Source organism: Paramacrobiotus metropolitanus, unplaced genomic scaffold (assembly GCF_019649055.1).
Source record: "Paramacrobiotus metropolitanus isolate TYO unplaced genomic scaffold, Prichtersi_v1.0 Parri_scaffold0000056, whole genome shotgun sequence".
Lineage (NCBI taxonomy): Eukaryota > Metazoa > Tardigrada > Eutardigrada > Parachela > Macrobiotidae > Paramacrobiotus > Paramacrobiotus metropolitanus.
The window spans coordinates 118,453-136,835 of record NW_026570276.1 but is presented as its reverse complement, the minus strand read 5'-3'; the positions used below and the strand labels follow the sequence as shown (position 1 = coordinate 136,835).

General features: G+C 42.0%; 3 protein-coding genes across 4 annotated transcripts; 2 read left to right on the top strand and 1 right to left on the bottom strand.

Moving 5' to 3' along the window:
* Positions 1–621: 621 nt before the first annotated feature.
* On the bottom strand, positions 622–3,306 carry LOC129592864 (uncharacterized). Its single transcript, XM_055489007.1, has 7 exons — positions 2,940–3,306; positions 2,588–2,776; positions 2,294–2,406; positions 1,884–2,148; positions 1,651–1,764; positions 1,217–1,581; positions 622–1,084 (listed from the first exon to the last, which is right to left on the bottom strand). Exons 1-7 carry the CDS (start codon positions 3,138–3,140, stop codon positions 772–774), a joined length of 1,560 nt encoding a protein of 519 aa, XP_055344982.1. The 5' UTR covers positions 3,141–3,306; the 3' UTR covers positions 622–771.
* Positions 3,307–3,381: 75 nt separating this feature from the next.
* On the top strand, positions 3,382–6,325 carry LOC129592855 (uncharacterized). Of its 2 annotated transcripts, XM_055488992.1 has the most exons (5): positions 3,382–3,436; positions 3,670–3,920; positions 4,080–4,321; positions 5,032–5,847; positions 5,922–6,325. In XM_055488992.1, the coding sequence occupies exons 2-5, from the start codon at positions 3,671–3,673 to the stop codon at positions 6,117–6,119; spliced, it is 1,506 nt and encodes a 501-aa protein (XP_055344967.1). In that variant the 5' UTR covers positions 3,382–3,436; position 3,670; the 3' UTR covers positions 6,120–6,325. The 2 variants fall into 2 exon arrangements, with proteins under 2 accessions (XP_055344967.1, XP_055344968.1); XM_055488993.1 differs by lacking the exon at positions 3,382–3,436 and having other exon boundaries at positions 3,831–3,968.
* Positions 6,326–9,289: 2,964 nt separating this feature from the next.
* On the top strand, positions 9,290–12,286 carry LOC129592819 (uncharacterized). The gene is made up of 3 exons (XM_055488946.1): positions 9,290–10,162; positions 10,245–10,328; positions 12,176–12,286. The coding sequence occupies exons 1-3, from the start codon at positions 9,290–9,292 to the stop codon at positions 12,284–12,286; spliced, it is 1,068 nt and encodes a 355-aa protein (XP_055344921.1).
* Positions 12,287–18,383: the final 6,097 nt, after the last annotated feature.

Genomic DNA, 18,383 nt, shown 5'->3' with positions numbered 1-18,383 from the left:
AGCGTCTCTGATAACTTAGTCAAGCCAAGCAGCAAGAACGATTCTCATCAGCCGAAGCTTCACCGATAAATTTTGCTCTAACAGGTCATTTCCCATCCACACCAAATCTGGGAATATGATCTGTTTAGAAAGGATCCGCTACAAGAAATGAGTCATTTGCGGGGCTTCTTAAAATGTCCGAAAGATAGCGACTAGACTTTTACACCAGGGAACAATGGTAGTGATTTTTCAGACAGCTCTGAACTTCGGGAAATACTCAGTGACAAAATAGGACATGGTTCTAAAATTGTAAAAGATTATCCCGGAGCGCTCCTTACATCCCATCCAACGAAAAAACGCCGCAAATAAGGTGATTCAGCATCGTCGCGTATTGGGTGTTGTGCAATATGGTATGACACGTTGATAACAGGTGGACCAATCATATTATAATCAATATTCCTATTATGTGAGAGTTTACAGACTTGGCTGCTCGATAAACAATCCATCAATTAATCAACAATAATTAAGTATCATTATTATCGTAAAAACGATTATTCACTAAAGTCTCCGCTGTACAGTGTCCGCTACTGCCACACACGGGAACCAGCTCAACCAAATGGCAAACTGGTTAAAATTGTTCCGTTGAACGTTAACAAAGAAAGGTGTAAAAACTGTTAACAGCTCTGCAAATTTCACTATTGAAGTATGTTTCAAGGCATTAGGCATACAAAAAATACCGTCAGACTGGAATAAACAGAACAGCACAGGAACTGACTGCAGAAATCGAAAACTTCATTCTTTGCTCTCACGATAAAACTGTTCAATACGGCATACCGTGGAAGTTATCATCTTCAGCGCACCCTCGCTTATCTGGGCCTCCTTCGACTCCTTACCAAACAGTACACCCAAAATCCGCATCGCTTCGTTAGCATAATCCAGAACGTAACAGCACGCTTTACCAGACAACGTTGCCAGCTTCAGCTTCGCCGGTTCCGATAGCTTGCAACTACCGTTCAGGATTTGCTTTTCCATCGCTGCGGCGGTAGACATCCCAGCAGAAAGCAGCAGAGTGGCGCGAAAACCCGCATACTTTGGACACACCTTTCTGTAGACCAGCACACTCTTATTAATTACAAATAAAATAAATTGGTAAAATTAATTAACTGATAAAATTAATGAGATCAAACCATTTTTAATCATTATTTCAAAATCTACAGAGTAGAACTTTCTAATTTACCGTGCACAAGTCACAAACTCCTCCACCATCGGCCAGCCATCTTCAAAGCGGCTCTCCTGGTAACACTTTTGCGCTACATCCCATCCGCAGATATATCGAAAATGCGCATCCGGCTGCAGGATACCAGCAGTCTCCATCTCCTTGTACATTTGTAGGATGATGGCCTCGTGCAGTTCACTCGGGTAGCGGTCCTTCAGGGGTTCGTGTTTCAGCGATTCGTGCTGCTGCATAAAACGAAGCAGTTGTGCCAATCGGTCACTATTGAGGGCACCGCATTCCGCGCACGCTGCCAACGCACGGTTGTCGCTGGGAATTCGATTGGGACACCCGACCGTCACACACTGCAGTGGATTAATGTCGGCATCCTGAAAACACAGATTAGAATTCAGCAAAAGCAACGGAATCAGATTAAAGGCGTCGGATACCGTACGTACATATGCTTCCGTGCATTTGCGGCAAGTACACGGACGCTGATGGCGCTTCTCAAACACGGCGCGACGCTCCGCTCTTGTCAGACAGAATGGTTCGCCAATACCACAATAACGCAACTAGGAAAACACAGCCATATTGTATGTGCTCGGGAGATATGATCATATGCATGTGCGACCAATGTCACACTTCACAAATCACACATAATGGTGCAGAGTTCACACAGTTTGCGACTTACATCTCCTAGTCCGGTAAAATGCGGAATATCTTCCGCGGCATGTATAAATAGCCGCCGTCCGCGGTGGCTCAGCACCACATTCATATCAAAGCACACTGGCGTCATCCGTCCCATCGGTGCTTGCGGATACACCGCTCTGCCGATCGGCGTGTGCGGCGCAAACACACTGTAAATTGGCACGCCATTGTAGCGGACAATTTTACAGTACGTCTGGAAATCCATGAAAGGAGCACCGGATATCTGGCGATTTCCCGCAACCGAATCTCTGCAAAACACGATTTACGTACTTGCTGATAGCTGGGATGTCAGCGTTAACAAATGCTCAACTTGGTTCACAATTTTATGCTCAGTTATCATCCTAGCCGCAAATCTACCTGCGAAGGGATATTTAATTCCAATCTACAACTCACTTTCCTAGAATCGCCGGGTCGAGCTCAGGTTGCAGAGGATTTGCTGGCAGCATGAACAGAAGTTCTCTGACAGATTTCCGACCGATTCCCGGGATCTCCATCATCGCGTTCTTCTGGAGAAACATAAGAAGATTTCAACGAGTTGACCATTTCGGAATATCGAGCGACTACTCACATAATAGCGCCTACACTTATACTAAGGATTTTTGTGCAGGTTTTGTGCAAATTATAAATACGAAACACTTGAACGCATCTCCGAACCAGCCCGGGTTCCCCATAACAACCACCTTTTACCTTTATTTTATGGAACAACTTGGTGGTCATGTCAAGGTCGAGACAGACAGTATCTACGGCCATGGTTAAGGGACAGCTGTCCGTCAAAAGCCCCGCAAATGCGCCCTCCAAGGCGACCATTGGGTCGATGTTACCGATCTGCTTTAGGACAGCGCATTCTAGTTTGTGCTCCACTTTCCAGTCCGCGGTCTATTTTCAGCCAATTGTTACACTCAGGAACACGCTTAACAGCTCATGCATATTGAAATTAGGCAGCATCATTCCCGCCTTGGGTACGCTCGAAATTTTGTACAACTTACACCAACGTAACGTCATCACGAGCTGCCATCAATACAGATTTGAATAGTCGCACCTGGCAAGCCGAATTGCAGTAGCGATGCAGTTGGCATCCCGAACAGGTGCGTAATCCCGGGCTTTTCTGGAGACAGTAAGCACAGTGCGTTTTGTATGCGCTCCTTTCCAGAATCCACACCATAGGATCACAGGACATCACCAGCTCCCCAGCCAAAAAACTACGGTGATCAGCGCTCTGTACGTCCTTTTTGGTGTCCATTGTTGCCACGATCGTTAACACGAAAGAATACTCTGAATTGGAGTGGAAAAGAACTGAGGATAGCTAGGTTCGCAATAATCAAAATTTTGGTCTAGACCGTCTAGTCACTAAGTCACAGCGATTGATTGGACCAGCTGGAGTTGAGAGAAGTGAACAGGAATTATGAATGCAATTATTGCAATACGCGTTGCCCGTTGGCGTTACTCGGCCCGCACCGTATGCAAACTTGAACGCGGTCGCAATTTGTGCAACCGCCAACTTGTGTTGATTCATCGAACGGATTCGAACCGGTAGAAGTACGTATGTGAAATATTCGTACGTACTACAAGTACGAGTACAAACCTCATAGGCTCATACACATCCGAAAGCAGTTACGTGAGTCACTACGGCTCCCTGCCATGTTGCTGTACTAAAGCTGCTTAGCTGATATCTTTGATTGAACTTCAGTGGAATTCACATTTTCGCATGATTCCACGCTCTTAGTATCCTGTTAAGTTCGAACGAGTTACCAAAATTTAATGTAATTCAGGATGGAAGCCGCATTATCACAGCCAGCTCTCCGCACTGCCAATGGCACCAGTAGTGGGGGTTTCCCCGTGGACTTTGAAGGCGAAGACGGCCTCCTGTATCGGGGAAAGTTTGTCAGTGGCACGGAGCGGGGTATACGGGTAGAAGTGCAAACCTGCAAAGGCGGTAGAGTAACGCAGCTGCTTCCCTACGGGAGAGTGTATTTCTGCGAGAGGACCGTTCGGCCGGATTTGATGCAGGATATGAGAAAACGTATGGTGCAAACACTGCACATTCCCAATGGTTTTGCTTACCATTAGTGTGCGTTGGTAATGCTAATGTTTGAATTTAAATGGTGCTCTGTACAAGCTAAATAATAAAAAGCCAGGCAAAAACATAACATGTACTACCTATGTGTTTCTTATTTTCCAGAGAAGTCCCGAATGACGGTGGAGGTGTTGGTGCGACTGGATCACGATCAGCCATTACGATGGTGGCCAGCAGTTCTACTGGGATTTGATAACGGACGAGGCACATTTGGATTTGCCAGTATCATCCAGCCTAGCTCAACTATAAATGTGGTTGTTCCTGCGCACCGGATCCGAACACATTGCTCGGAGTGGGTTGCTGTGACACAGGAGGATTGTCGCAAATTAGAAGAGGAATCGCACAAGGTACGTAATTGCAGTTTTCATACAACATTTCTTCTGCCATATAGCGGAGCGGAGTAATGAAGAATGAAGCGGCTGATCCAATGAGTGCAACCAGAAAAATCACCGAAGTAGCTTAGAGGAATTTATAGAAAAATGAAAAGAATTTATTGAAGTCTGATTTTCTTGTTTATAACAGAAACAACTCTATTCCGAACATGAATTCGTATTTTAATTTACAAATTTTATTTTGTTTCAAACCATTTCAAAAATAGCCCAGAACTACTTGAATTTCTAGGCCCTAAAAGACTGAGTCTGCCTGCTGAAATTCTGACTGCAGATAGAATACGTTGGACGTTATCGTATAATTATTTTCTTAACGCTTTTCGTTTTTCTTGTTATTCTTAAGCTTTTTATTCTTAAGTTATTATCTCGCAAAGAGCACATAGAATAAGACAGCATAAGAAACATAAACAACAAGAAAAAATGAATGAGGTAAGACAACATAAGAAATAACATAAGAATGCCAGAAAATCTACGAAAACGTAAAACTAAAAAAGTGAGGGAATTTAAAAAATTTATGTTATGTCTACCACTTGATATGGTTAATACAGTAATAGTATTAGAAACTTTTTGCGTTTAATAACAAAAAAATTTTCGTACTCAGACGCAATTTAGCAGTCAGACTCATCCCTTCAGCGCGGAACGCGGGCTGAATTATAACCCTTTCACAGGAACCCTTGGTACCCACGACGGCCCCGGCCGTTCGCACTTTTAAATCACCAGAAGCTCAACAACAGCATCCCATTGGTGGAAAGGATGACGGTGGCCGCCCTGCTAAGCGCCTGCGATATGATCGCGATGATGCAGAAAAAAGCGATATCCACTTGTTGCCCGCCATCATCTTGGCTGAAATCTTTGAATGCCTGGACACTCCGGTCCGATGTCGATATCGCAACGTTTGCAGCTACTGGAATGATGTGCTAACCATGCCGCGTATCCGCAGCCAGCTGCGTCTAAATTATGCAGGGCGCGTCAATTCGGCCGAGGAGGTGAAGCAAGGGTTCCCGGAAGAGGAATACCTGAATGCTGTCTGTGCTAGCGAATGCTGGGCTCAAACCATTGTCATCACCGGCCCCCCGGGGTACATCAAACCGATGTTTTCGTCAGTGTCTGTGGTCATTTTTTCCGTGGAAGCATTCGGACTGTGTCCGCCGCGTACTCTACTTGTTTCGGATTGGCACTGCCACATTGGCTATGTATCGACCAATATTAAGGAACTGACATCGCTGTGTCAGGTGCTGGTACTTCGTAACGTCTATATTGCCGTTCCATTCACGCGGAGTCGGAATATCGGTGAATGTATATCGATGAAAGTATTCAAAGTTCGTATTACCAACGGTCGTGTGGTACCACGCCTCGATTGGTGGCACACGATTGAGAATTGTCTGCCGGCATTAACCGAGATTGAATTGGCCCGTGTTTTGGATTGGTTGGCCGAAACGCACCAGGATGACGATGGAAGAGTCGAATGGGAGGATGTTAAGCAGGTACTTCAAACTCTACTGGTCGAACTTTACTGCATCAGATGTTTAAGCTTGTATATGTTTTGGTCGGTTGGCAGGATTTGTTAAAATGGCGGAAGGAAGTCCAGGATAGTGATATTTGGCGGAGCACTTCAGAAAGTTCCCGAAAACTGCATAATCCCACCGCTGAAGACTTGGTCCGATGGGAGGTGCAAAGACTGCCAAAGATCTTGCAGCATGATTTGAGAGCACAATCCATTTCATCGGAACGTTTGGAAGTGGCCATATCCTGGTAAAATGATACCATACCAACTGTAGTTCAGCGAAATAATGTGAACATCGATTTATTGTATGATCGCTACGATTAACTGGAGCTTGGCTCCATCTCATTCTTATTTCATGTTAAGTTTTTATTAGAAGAAACATTTTGCGTAGAGGTGACTGTTATACTTTCCCAGAGGGGACTGCTGTTGCGTGCTGCACAAATTGTCGTTTCACCTTTTATTCGCTGCTGTTGAGGCGGGTCTGCCTGATAAGAATTAAATTTGTTTATCCCTACTGCAGATTTATGGTATTAAAAGGCGTTTGTGCGTTCCTGAAGTTATGCCTGATTGAATATCTCCCATTCAGCCTGGAATCTGTTCTTTAGTATAGAACCACACACAGGCCATGTCGACATCCGCTCCCGCTAAGGGGCTCAGTAAAGTAATATAAAGTTATTGGTACGGTTGAAAATGTTGCTTTCTTCAACCGAAACCGATTCTTGATATTGTTATCGCGGTTTTGGAAAAAAAATACTATGAACATGTAAAAAACACTTAGTACCTTTAAAATGGCTGCAATTACTGGAATAGTAACTTTATTTTGTTAGGAGATGATGCATTAATTTACGTATGTTATTGTGTCAATGCTCCTACCGTTGGCTGTCTCTACAGTACTACTTGTAGTACACGCATAATCCGCATACACTGTATAATAAAGTTTTCAACGAAGGAAAAGCACAATAATGATAGTGATAAGTCATATTTCGCATATTATTTTGTGATTTCCTCGAAGTTATCGTTTATCTGTACCGTTCAAGGATTGCCTTCCTCGACAATTCTGCACATTCCGAAAGCGCATCTGAACATACTGCATGTACATACCATACCTCACGATCAGATGATACCTGTGCAGCTATTTTATTTTAACTCAATGCAAGCTCGGTATTTTCGATTGACTGAGTCATGATCCACAACGTTACCCTGAAGCGAAGCTTACTAGTCAAAAAGCTTAACTGGAAGTGGGAGGTAACTATAAAAAACAACCGATATTTTACATGGTAGCGTAACTCGCGGTACAACTGAAACTTCGTTTAAAGGCTTACGTAAATAACACAGTCAAAAACATGCGTAAATAACATTTACTTGCTCGATCCTTGTGCCTAACCTTGTAACTAACCCTAGCGGTTGGGTATTACGAGTAGTCTAATCTAGTACAGATATAAGCATAATGCAGTGTCATTAGGTGAATTAGGCTTATGGTACTAGTGAGAACAACCAACCGCCTCCAGATTTATGATGAAATCCGCATAAAGGTACTGTAGGTAGTTGTCTGTGGTTTTTTCTAAAGCCTTAAAAGTCCAAAGCATAGTTTACTCCCGGGTGTTTGCGTGACACTGAATAAATACTGGGGATCAATATATTGAAATTGTATAATATTATTTTGATTTCAGCAACTACAGCGCAGTGAACCAATAAGAAAGCGATACAAGCCAAAAAAAGCGATTATAAAATGCAACAAAGAGTAAAAAAAAAATCGCAAATCGTAGCCATAATTGTGATTACAGCGCTGGCTGTTACTGATAAGTTAATAACTACAACCACGTGAGGAGACAGATCGTGTGGAATGGGCTGTGGAGACAAAAAAGACAAAATTTAATACCCAAGCTTCATATCGGAATTTCTTATAGCTTAGATCGAATCGGCCAGGCTTTATTGTAATTATCCTAACCAAAGATCGCCCAAGCTTTAATTGGAATTTGTTGTAACTTTGTGAAGTGGCACTACTGATCGGCATCAGTATCATTTTTGAATTCATAATTTGCGAACGTTTTTACGAAGCAATTTATAGCAAAAAATATACTCGTAACTCGTAAGTATACTTCTTCGATAATTGCTGAGCACTTAATGGGATAGTGGTAATGCCAGCATTTGACGTATGAGGTAACATATACGGTTCCAGAATATTGATTTTTTTGAATTGGTTCTGAAAGCGGATACGTGACACTCTGTAATAATACGTAGTGACTCTTCAGCAAGATAGTACTTGCATTCTGAGTGTGATGGAAGTGTTGCTTCTCGTGTTTTTGTTCACGATGCATTCTGCCGGCCGCTGTCGGCACAGTACAATGGTAAGAAAAGCCTGCACGAAGACTTTCTTAAACCTTGCATGTTTGAAATGTTTATTCTAGCATAAAACTTTCTACTGAATATTTAGCGCGAGCTACAATTTATGAGGGTAAAAAATTTATATTCGATTATATCAAAATGTACGCGTGTCCGCAGAATTCGCATGTACATATTTCGTCTTCATTCTGCAATACAGTTTAAGCCAGCGCGAACGAAACATTCTGATTACCTCTGCGTAGCATTTTCGACGAGTAATGGTGCTGTACTTATTTTCGGTTCCGTACTTGCCCTTTTCCCAGAGCAAAACAGCATTGTCGTTCAAGGAACAAACAGCAGGTTCAACAAACTCTTCGTTACTCCCTTTTGAAAGCTATAAAATTATGCATTCTTCCGCCCTCCTTGCAGAAGCGCAGTTAATGGGAGAAAAACAGATTATACATTATCAGGATTCCAAATTCATTTCAATTCCGTGTCACAGCGCACGCAGTAACCCGGTGTCAATAATTTTCTTGTGCATTCGCAAATTATTACGTACACGTGAAAATGTCCTGGAAGCCATTTCAACGCTGATGGTACACACGGAGTATAGTATGCGTTTTCCTTAGTAAACTGGCACTAGGGAGTCTTAAATAATGAAATATCGTGCAGAGTCAAGGCGACTAATCCGTAATCACTCCCCCATGATGATTGCGAGCTGAAATCAGGGGATTACATATCTGTATGTACTGGTTGATACAACGAGACAGGCGCGTCATTTCAATATATAATATTCAACAGACGCCTGGTCCTGGAATCGAAAGAGTGACTTCGCGGAAAATATTTTGCCTGACAGAGATTTCCTTATCCACAAGGAAACAATTAAGCCCGATGCCGAACCTCATAAAAACACATCACTGTGACTGGAATCCGTTGCCTGCAGTCCTCTCCCAAAAGGTCATCACCATTTTCCAGGCTACACAACCCGATGCGGATCACCTTGAACTAATGGCGAACTGAGTCACTGTTGCTCCTGACGACTATTTCTTTGACTGGATCCTTGGAATTCATTTATTTTGCCGGCATTCGTAAGCGACGCCATGAACGCATCCTCGAACTACACCGTATCGAATAAACCACTGGGAGCCGGAACCACGACACTAACTGCTTGGTTCATCGTGACAACCTTCATTGAATTCCTTACGTCATTATCGATAATTCTCCTAATTATTGCCATTCTGTATCGGCACTGGAGACCATCGGAATCCCACATTCAGATCATCCATATGCTCTTAACTAGCCTGCTGATTACAGCCGTCGTCAATCCGGCCATGACATTGTCCATTTATTTCCCCTCGGTGACACTGTCATTAACCAATTGTCGTAACCTTTACGTCGCTTACATCATTTGTGCCGGCAGCGAACAGTGGGCGTCGTTCATGCTGTCGATCAACCGGCTAATTGCCGTTGTTTTTCCGTATCATTATTCAAAATTCAACAACCGCGTCGTAACCGTTGCGGCGATGCTGATTGGCTGGGTCATTTTGTTGGCGTTTGCGCTACCAATGGTCGTGGGCAGCGGTTGGGACACGGCTTTAGTGCCGCCGTGGAATATCTGCGTGTTTCGTCCAACGACTCAAGCCAACTGGGAAATCTTCCGCATCAGCGGTATTGTGGGCGCTTATTTACCAATTACCGGGACGCTTTTCTGCTATTTGATAATCTTATTGTCGCAGCTCCGCCTTAAGCGGTCTAAACATCGCCACCGTGACCCCGCTGAGCAGTCGATGCATTTGAAAATGAAACGCCGCATTTTAATCGGAAAAATGTTGTTTGCGTCGTCGCTGTGGTATTTAGCCTGTTATCTACCGCATATTGTCATTACGACTTATCATTTTTATATTTACGTTAGAAATCCACATCTGCAGATGTGGATGCGAGCGCTCTATTATTCCGGCTACCTTGGAACACCGGTAAGCAGTATTTTCTGTCTGCAGCACAATGCCGTTTCCCTGCATCAAATATGCCTGTTGAATTATTAACCATATTTTTTAGGTTATTTTCTTTCTTATTGGGAAAGAATATCGGATGGGAGTGAAAGGATGTTTCCACCGTCTACTTCGTCGAGGCAACGCGCTGGTAACCCCCGAATCACGCTCTGGCACTAACACGTCCCGAAAACGATGAAAATAAGCCACGCAAGCTGCGCTTAATTATTTATCCGGATAATTTAAAATTTTAATTTCCTCGTATGTGCCGTTGCAGGATTAGCTTCGGTTTTATGATTAAAATTACTTGAATAAAATCTACAAGAAACGGAGCGTGATCAGTTAGTGGGATTAGTCTTTGACAAATCCTTGCGCGTGGTTTTGTAGTTTTTTTAGAAACATGTTGATGACTGACTGTCAGCTAAAACTAAAAGTAAGCAAGAATATAATTTTCATTCTATGACTAGTGCTTCTACAGAAAGCAACTTCGGTTATTTGGTAACCCTTACATAGAATGTTATTTGCTACACTACACAAGCCGCATGATATTAAAATAGAAAATGTAAGCCAGTCGGCACAGCTAATTACATTATGTGTTTAATTCCACACTCGTAATGTACACAGTAACCAGAAAATCTGCTTCACTATGTATATTCCGATAAGTAAAATGCAGTGGTCAAAGAGCATAGCTCGCAAATAGTCAACAGTGTTGCTAAAAGCTGTCGCTTTTAGTTATCCTTGTCTGCATTGGCCTTGGTAAGCAACTCCGACCCCTGAAAATGCACGTTAAGATTACGAAATTTTACTCTAAGGAAAAACACTACCAAGGTACATATGGTGAAGTCAGTTACTCCACTAACGCTGATTTTACTGGTATGGTGCAATTTTTACTCCTGTAAGAAAGGCACCGGTGGTAATTTGGAAACAATTACCAAAAAAACAGGTACGTACTCAAAACGTGTATATTACTACTTGTACCTTGACACCCGGCCTGGCAAGAGTTGGAGTATGTGACACCGTTTGTTCCACACACCGGCTTGTATATTGCTGGGCACATACAGCCTCCACCGATCCCGCCTCCTTGCGCATTGCTGGTGGCTGTGGGTGTTGAAACGTCAGCTTATTAAGTAATTAGTGTTATCAGACAAATATGTTTTGCGTGGAAGTATTGTAAGTTACCTGCCGACGCGAGCATCAAAAGAGCTGTAAGAAGCAAGATCTTCATTTTAACAGCAAAATAAAACTGCTGTATGTAATTAGCTTTTCGCTATAGAAGTGCACACAGATCTCGCGAGAAGAGCTTATAAAGTTTGCGGGATATTTAGTATTTCAACGTATTCATGAGCCGGAAAACTTTACTGACGATTGTGCACATAATAATGTTATGTTAATCATTCATGTAACATGTGCTTAAATACATTTTACTTCAAAAATTTTTATGAGGTGTAAAGTGCCGCAACAGCCTTCGTGTTATTATTTGCCGGATGTTTTACGGAAATGCCGTCGATATTTCAGCTGCACTGTCAAGTCGAACAAAAGCCTATCGCTTTATTTATTTACATAGACACTGCGGTCTCACCAGGACTTACCTCATCAATCTCCTTCCGGTTTGCATTCAAGCGCTAGTTTATCAGAAAAGGGCGGTAATAAGGCGCAAACAACTTGATAGCTCACTGTGTAGTTTCTGTTTTGTTTACAGTGCTGACTGTTGAGTGCTCGTATTTCAACATTTGCGCAAACAATACTTTTTAACCAAACATGTTTCGAACTGTTTCGATGCATTTCCTAGAAAAGTTGCCGGACTGTATGAAGCTTTTAAAAGTGCTCGTATTAATGTATGTGCAGAAATTTACTGATTTACATTAATGTAAGTGTAAATGATACACCAACAGCTACAGTATTTCGGCTGTATAAAGTCACCACCATTCTACACTACGCAGCCACATTAATTTATGTGTCGCATAAACGCATTTCGGAAGAGCGTTCTGTTTTCGGCAGTTCCTCCTGCAACCTGCACAACGGAAGCAGAAAGGATGCCGAATACGGAAAACCTTCAAGAATTGTGAACAAAAGTGGTATATCATCTGTACAACAACGCCAAGCATTTGAGTAACAAAGTAAGCGGACCGAAAATGTTATTACATTTCCATCCAAATATAAAACTGATATCTACAGATACAGAAAAGCTTCCACTAAATGTCTCGTGGGAAAAAACTTACAATAGATGCAGTCTTCGATTGTTTGTCATGTTTGTTTCATACCACTTTTTGCAGATGGAGTTCGTAGCAACGCGAAACATGTTCCATCTGGAACATAAGGTTACCGTGTGATGTGCGCGATGAGTGACGACGGACAAACGATGTCTCCACGTTCAACACTAATTACTTATATATAAACCTGAGCAATACTACTATATAAACATAATAGACAGGGCTTTACAGTAGTTTAATGAGACTGCCTGTTGTGACGGGATAGAGATTGCTTTCGACAAGGCAAAAATTTTAGAAAAGCGCGAATGTCCGCACGCAGCATGTTCACCCTGATCAGAGCAAAATAAGAAGAAATATTGATCGACATATCCCGATTATTCGTGTTCCTTCAAGACCAAATTTAAATCCTGTAGTGTAGTGGCTACGCGCCATATTAGCGCGTAGCAACCCGCATGGCTGTGTTGACCTGTAGAGGACGCATTTTTATGTGGTACTACGAGTATTTCATGATTCAGTATCTATCCGGCCAGAGTGGCACAATAAACATCTGTGCCAAGACGTGACAAATCCTGATGATCAGCGATTTTTAGTAGGGTGTCTGGAATACGGGGCCCAGAAAACAAAGATATTTTAGCGCATAGTACACATATTTTAGCGCATAGTACACATATTTTAGCGCATAGCCGAAACACGAACTGGAGAGGCGCCTGGCAGTTGAGTAACATTCGTGAATTATGAGACTCACCACCACTCACCACTGACACCGCATATTCGATAACGTGACGGCATGGAAATTACTTCGAGCGATATATAATCGACACGACTCGCCAGGATTCAGAAAATGAGCGAGAAATCAGAGCAAACCCCGAGAACGTTTCGATGAGGCTGCCACTTTCAACTCTCAGCAACGATGGCCGTTAATGGTTATGTTTGTCCGGTAGGTGGATATATTAAGGGCCGGTTGGAAGTGTTGATTACCTTAAAAATGTCATCATTAGCATTTAGCAAAATTCTTGTTAAGTGTTCTTGAGGATTAGTGAAACTGTGACCATTAGGCAGCAAGCTTTTTATCGCCTCATGGTGCCTAAAAGAACTTACACATCGACTGATACGAGTAAATAAAAGATAAATGTCACGATACTACGTCGTCAGGCAATTACTGCCTTCGGCACAGATTTTACCGAGCGAGAAAAAGTAACCACACTTTCATTTTTGCATTGTACCTCGCACAATGCCGGACAACTGTCCGGGTTGGTCAGCAGAAACTTTGGGTTTGAAGTGGCGAACCTGTGTGCAGTATTCGTACCACAGATGCTCGCTCCATCCGATGAAAAAAATATAAAAATACTTTATTTTTATTATATTTTCTTATTATATTCAACATCCTTTACAGGGTTTTTTTGCTGTAACATCATATTTATATTTAATTATAGAATACTTGCATAAATAAATACAGCCACAGAAAAAAGCCAATCAATAAGGTGGCGGTCGACGGACTATATCGTAAACGGGGGCCGCGCATACTGATGTTCCCCATAGACCAATGTGCTGACAACCAACGCTCATTTTTCGTATACTTTGGAACTGTTTGACTAATGTACTCGTAGCAAAAAGATTACAAACGCAAAGGGCACTGGAAATTTACCACATCTTGACCAACAGCTTTGAACTGCTCCTTCCAGCGATAGACATTAAGCATAATATTGACACAATCATTCGCAGCGTCATTTGGGGTACTTGCCGTACAGTGGGCATGCGGTTGTGCATTTTGATGTTAATACTCTGAAGCAGCCGGGTAATCTGCATGAGATGCAAGGTGATCTCGGGAATATGACTGGAGACGCAAAATCTTAGTAATCTTGATGTAGATTACAAGTGCCAAACTGGTAATCGTGCCTTTCTATTACATGGCTGGAAGCTCTCGACACTGTACACTTTCAGGAGTTTTGCACAACGGTATGTTATTCTTTAATACGTTTTGAAATAAACATATTGAGTTACAAAAATATTTCTGTACTCCCATTTCAGCAAAAATTTCGCGGACACATCTTTCTCTGTTCGCACCCAGTGCTGGCGATTATTAGAGATGTTGCATGTCATTTCATAACGGACCTTTAATTTTTAACCGCTTACGGATTTGACTGATTCCTCTTTGTTCCTTTTTACCCTAAAGGTCACTGTCACTAACAGTACAGCCTCCATGAAAATATCAATCGTTTTTTTTAGTTGCCTACGGTTACAATAGCAGCGGCAATTGCTCTGCTCAAGACTGGTATCAGTTTGTCGAGCAATTAAAATTGGTGAGCAAACGCACGCAGGTTTTTTATCAACTGGCTCTCGACGGTTGATGCAAACCAATACAGATGGTGCGTTCGATCATCGAACCAACAGGAATTTTTCCAACAGGTTTTTCACTAACAGATTACAGATCTGCACCAGCACTTGCAGGTTTTTCGGACTTACAACAACAGATTTTTCGTGCTGACGCAGAAAATATTTACACCAAGGAAATCTTCACGTTTTCAGAGAATCCTTAACCGCGATGCACTGCAAAGCGAGCTTGTTATAATGCGGCATAAGCGAAATCGTGCAGCACTTAGCTACTGATAATGCAGGACGGATTCAATCTGAAATTAAGTATGTCAACAAGCAAAGTTTGTGGCTACTTTAATCATAAATTTATATTATTATAGTTATAATAATTATAACAAATTTATATTATAAAAATATTAGTAATAATTCCATGGGTACACATTTGGAAATATATTACCCTAGAGGTGTTAAAACTGACAAAACGTTGAATGACATTAAATTAATAATTCAAATAAAAATATTTTAAATTATATTAATAATAATCTGAACAGTAATAACCTGACTGCACATTTAAAAATATATTTTTCTGCAAATGTTCAAACTAACAAATCGTTTATGAAAATTACAGAGAAATGATGCTCCACGTGTTGCCAAACTGAAAAATGTCAGTGTCATTCATGCTTCTCCGGAGCATGTACAAAGCAGATACTAGATATCCACTACCATGTCAGTTCGGTCTTCTTGTAACCTTTTAAAATACTATAATACAGTATTTTGCTTTTAAAAATTTATCCAAAAACTTTACCTCCTGGACACCCCCAGCCGAAAATATTCAAACGTTATTAAATCAATGGAAGCCAATAGGAATAAAGCGGGAGAATTTCCGTGCACCGAAAGAAATAATCATTGAAGTTAATCATTGAAGTCAACTTGGAAGCAGCAAAGTATAGTATGACATAAGATGCGTAACACTTTGAATTAATGGCTTTTTTAACCGACTAAATTTTTTATTGCTAGCTGTACGATTGACGGAGTCAGCTCAAATATTGGAGAATTTCTGTCTTTCGACATAGCAGACCAAAGTGCCAAAATTCGTGGTGTTATGTTCCAGGACTTGATTGCAGACTAAATGCAAGTTTTCAAAGAAGCCAATAAGCTACGCATAATTAATCCACGAATTTTGGGAAAAAATTTTGAATTTTGCTACATCAGATTATGAAAACAAATTGTGAGCTACATATAAGGGGCGAAAGTACGAGTAAACGCGTTCCAACTTCCACGTTCCAGTAAAGTTTTTTTATTAACCAAATTATACGTACAATAACCTCATGGTACGCAGATAACGTGAGCTATATATTATCCCTCACCCTCTAATATTAATAATGCGGGTAATTGATGCTGAAATGACTAAAAAAAGCTTGCATCTTCATGTAACAAGCAACTCCAGTACACATATGTCGAGCGATCCCTTGTACCAGTTATATGTAATTACAAGTGTCGGTCGCCCTAGCGCGCGACCAGTTGTGTTTGGCCACCCCGCATACCGCCGCCTAAAATGCTTCAGCCTCACCCACCTCCTTCGACACGTCCGCTGTCATCGCCAGCTGATGCAGTAGAACCGTGTTCCAGCGGCGTCCAGCGGCGTACTTCCACCAGCCATCTACGGGACGGTCTCGGTAGACTACCGCCCGCGACGGTCTCGGTAAACTCGTGCAAAACAGGCGCGCCGCGCGCCAGTCGCTTCTGGAGTGCGAAGTCAACTTTGGACATCCCGGGGCATCACAGTCAACTACCCGGGCTGTTTTCCCAGAAATCATTGTCCAGCCACGGCCGTAAGTGATTAGAGATGATTAGGGTAGAGAAGCATCCATAAATTACGTGCTGCTAATTTAAATGCACTGAAATTAACGCCCCTTGTAGTTTTAAACGTCCCTTTCCGTGGCCCGAAATAATAATAAGTAAACTCCAACGCCCCCCGTAACAAATGCCCTCTGCGATTTTAGGCTTCCCCTCTCGAAACTCTCGAAAAAAAGGCAGAGTGCGCTATATTTGGGATTTACATTCTGTAATTACAGTAGTGGCAGTCGCAGTGCCACGCGGTGGCGTGGCTGGCTGCGATGCCGGATGCGGATCACCGATGCGCTCGCCGACCCCGCCTTCAGTGCCCAGCTTTCGCAGCGCAAGCGTGGCATCTAGCCGCATTTGTGTGCCATTAAAAGAGATAACAGGCCCCACTCGGAGAGTGCAGCCCCAGCGCCAGCAAAGAAGCCATACGCCGGTTCAAGTCACCCGTCCACGAAGGGTCGCCAAAGCGACGAGGGCAGAACGGCCTGTTCATTAAGCACAGAGGCATTAGGCAGAACGAGGCAGAACGGCCTGTTCTTAGAGTACGGTCATGAACATGAGCATAATTATGAGCATGACTTTGAAGGTGGGTATGGTTATGATTATAAGAACTTTGAGCACAAAATTAATATGATTATGACTATGACGAACCGTATGATTATGATTATGAACACTACAGTATTAGTATAAGAACGATTATGAGTATGAGACTTCTACTTAGCCGTCCCTTGTCTCACGTCGACATATACCAACAACTCCCCATTGTTTTTTTATTTCGTTCGACAGCAGCTTACCTCGATTACATTCCTTACACATAACGCTGATTCATCGGCGTACCGACATTTCGGCATAGGGACATTTCGGCATTGGACACTTCGGCATAAGACATTTCGGCATAAGGACATTTCGGCATATGGACATTTCGGCATACGGACTTTTCGGCATAAAATCTAGTATACTGATAATTCCTAATCATGACGGAAGGAGCGGAGAAATTTTGTTACTCAATGTTAATGTTAATTTTGTTACTGTACTAGTAATGCATAAGTTTTACAACAAAAACAGTACTGTAATACTGTTTTTGTTGTAAAACTCATGCATGGTAACTGGCTTGTGTTACTAAAGTGATGACCCTGGTAAGAAAAATACATGCCAATGAAATTTACCCAATCTAAGAAAGAAGAAAAAACGCATAGAATTAAAAAAAACTGAGAACGTAAAAATCCTAAAACCTAGCAAACCTAAAACATGCCAAACCTGAAACCTAAGAAAACTAAGAAACCTAAGAAAGCCTAAGATGCAAAGCCTAAGAAACTAAGAAACCTAAGAAAGCCTCAGATGCAAATGATTTTTTGATGCCTACAAAAAAAATTTTTAAAAATACAAAGATTTAATAAGAATACATAAGAAAACGTTAGAAAACAACAGTATTCAGCAGAAATGTCCGTATGCCGAAATGTCCACATGCCGAAACGTCCTCATGCCGAAATGTCCTCATGCCGAAATGTCTTATGCCGAAATGTCCTATGCCGAAATGTCACTATGCCGAAATGGTCGGACACGGATTCATCGGTTTCAACTGTCATACCATTTCCTCCAGTTTTTGATTCTGGCAGAACTTTTAACATTTTTGCCTCACACAAACTTCTTCACTAACTCCCTAACGGAACAAATTTTCTGCTAATTAAACATCTCGTGTGCCCAAAAATACAGTTTATCAGCTGAATTGTTTTGTGTAACGCTAAATGCGATCCTTCGAAAAATGTTTCAAATTTCACAGAAAACGAGCATAAGGTGGCTGACAACATCTAAATATCCACGGAAATAATGAACGTTTC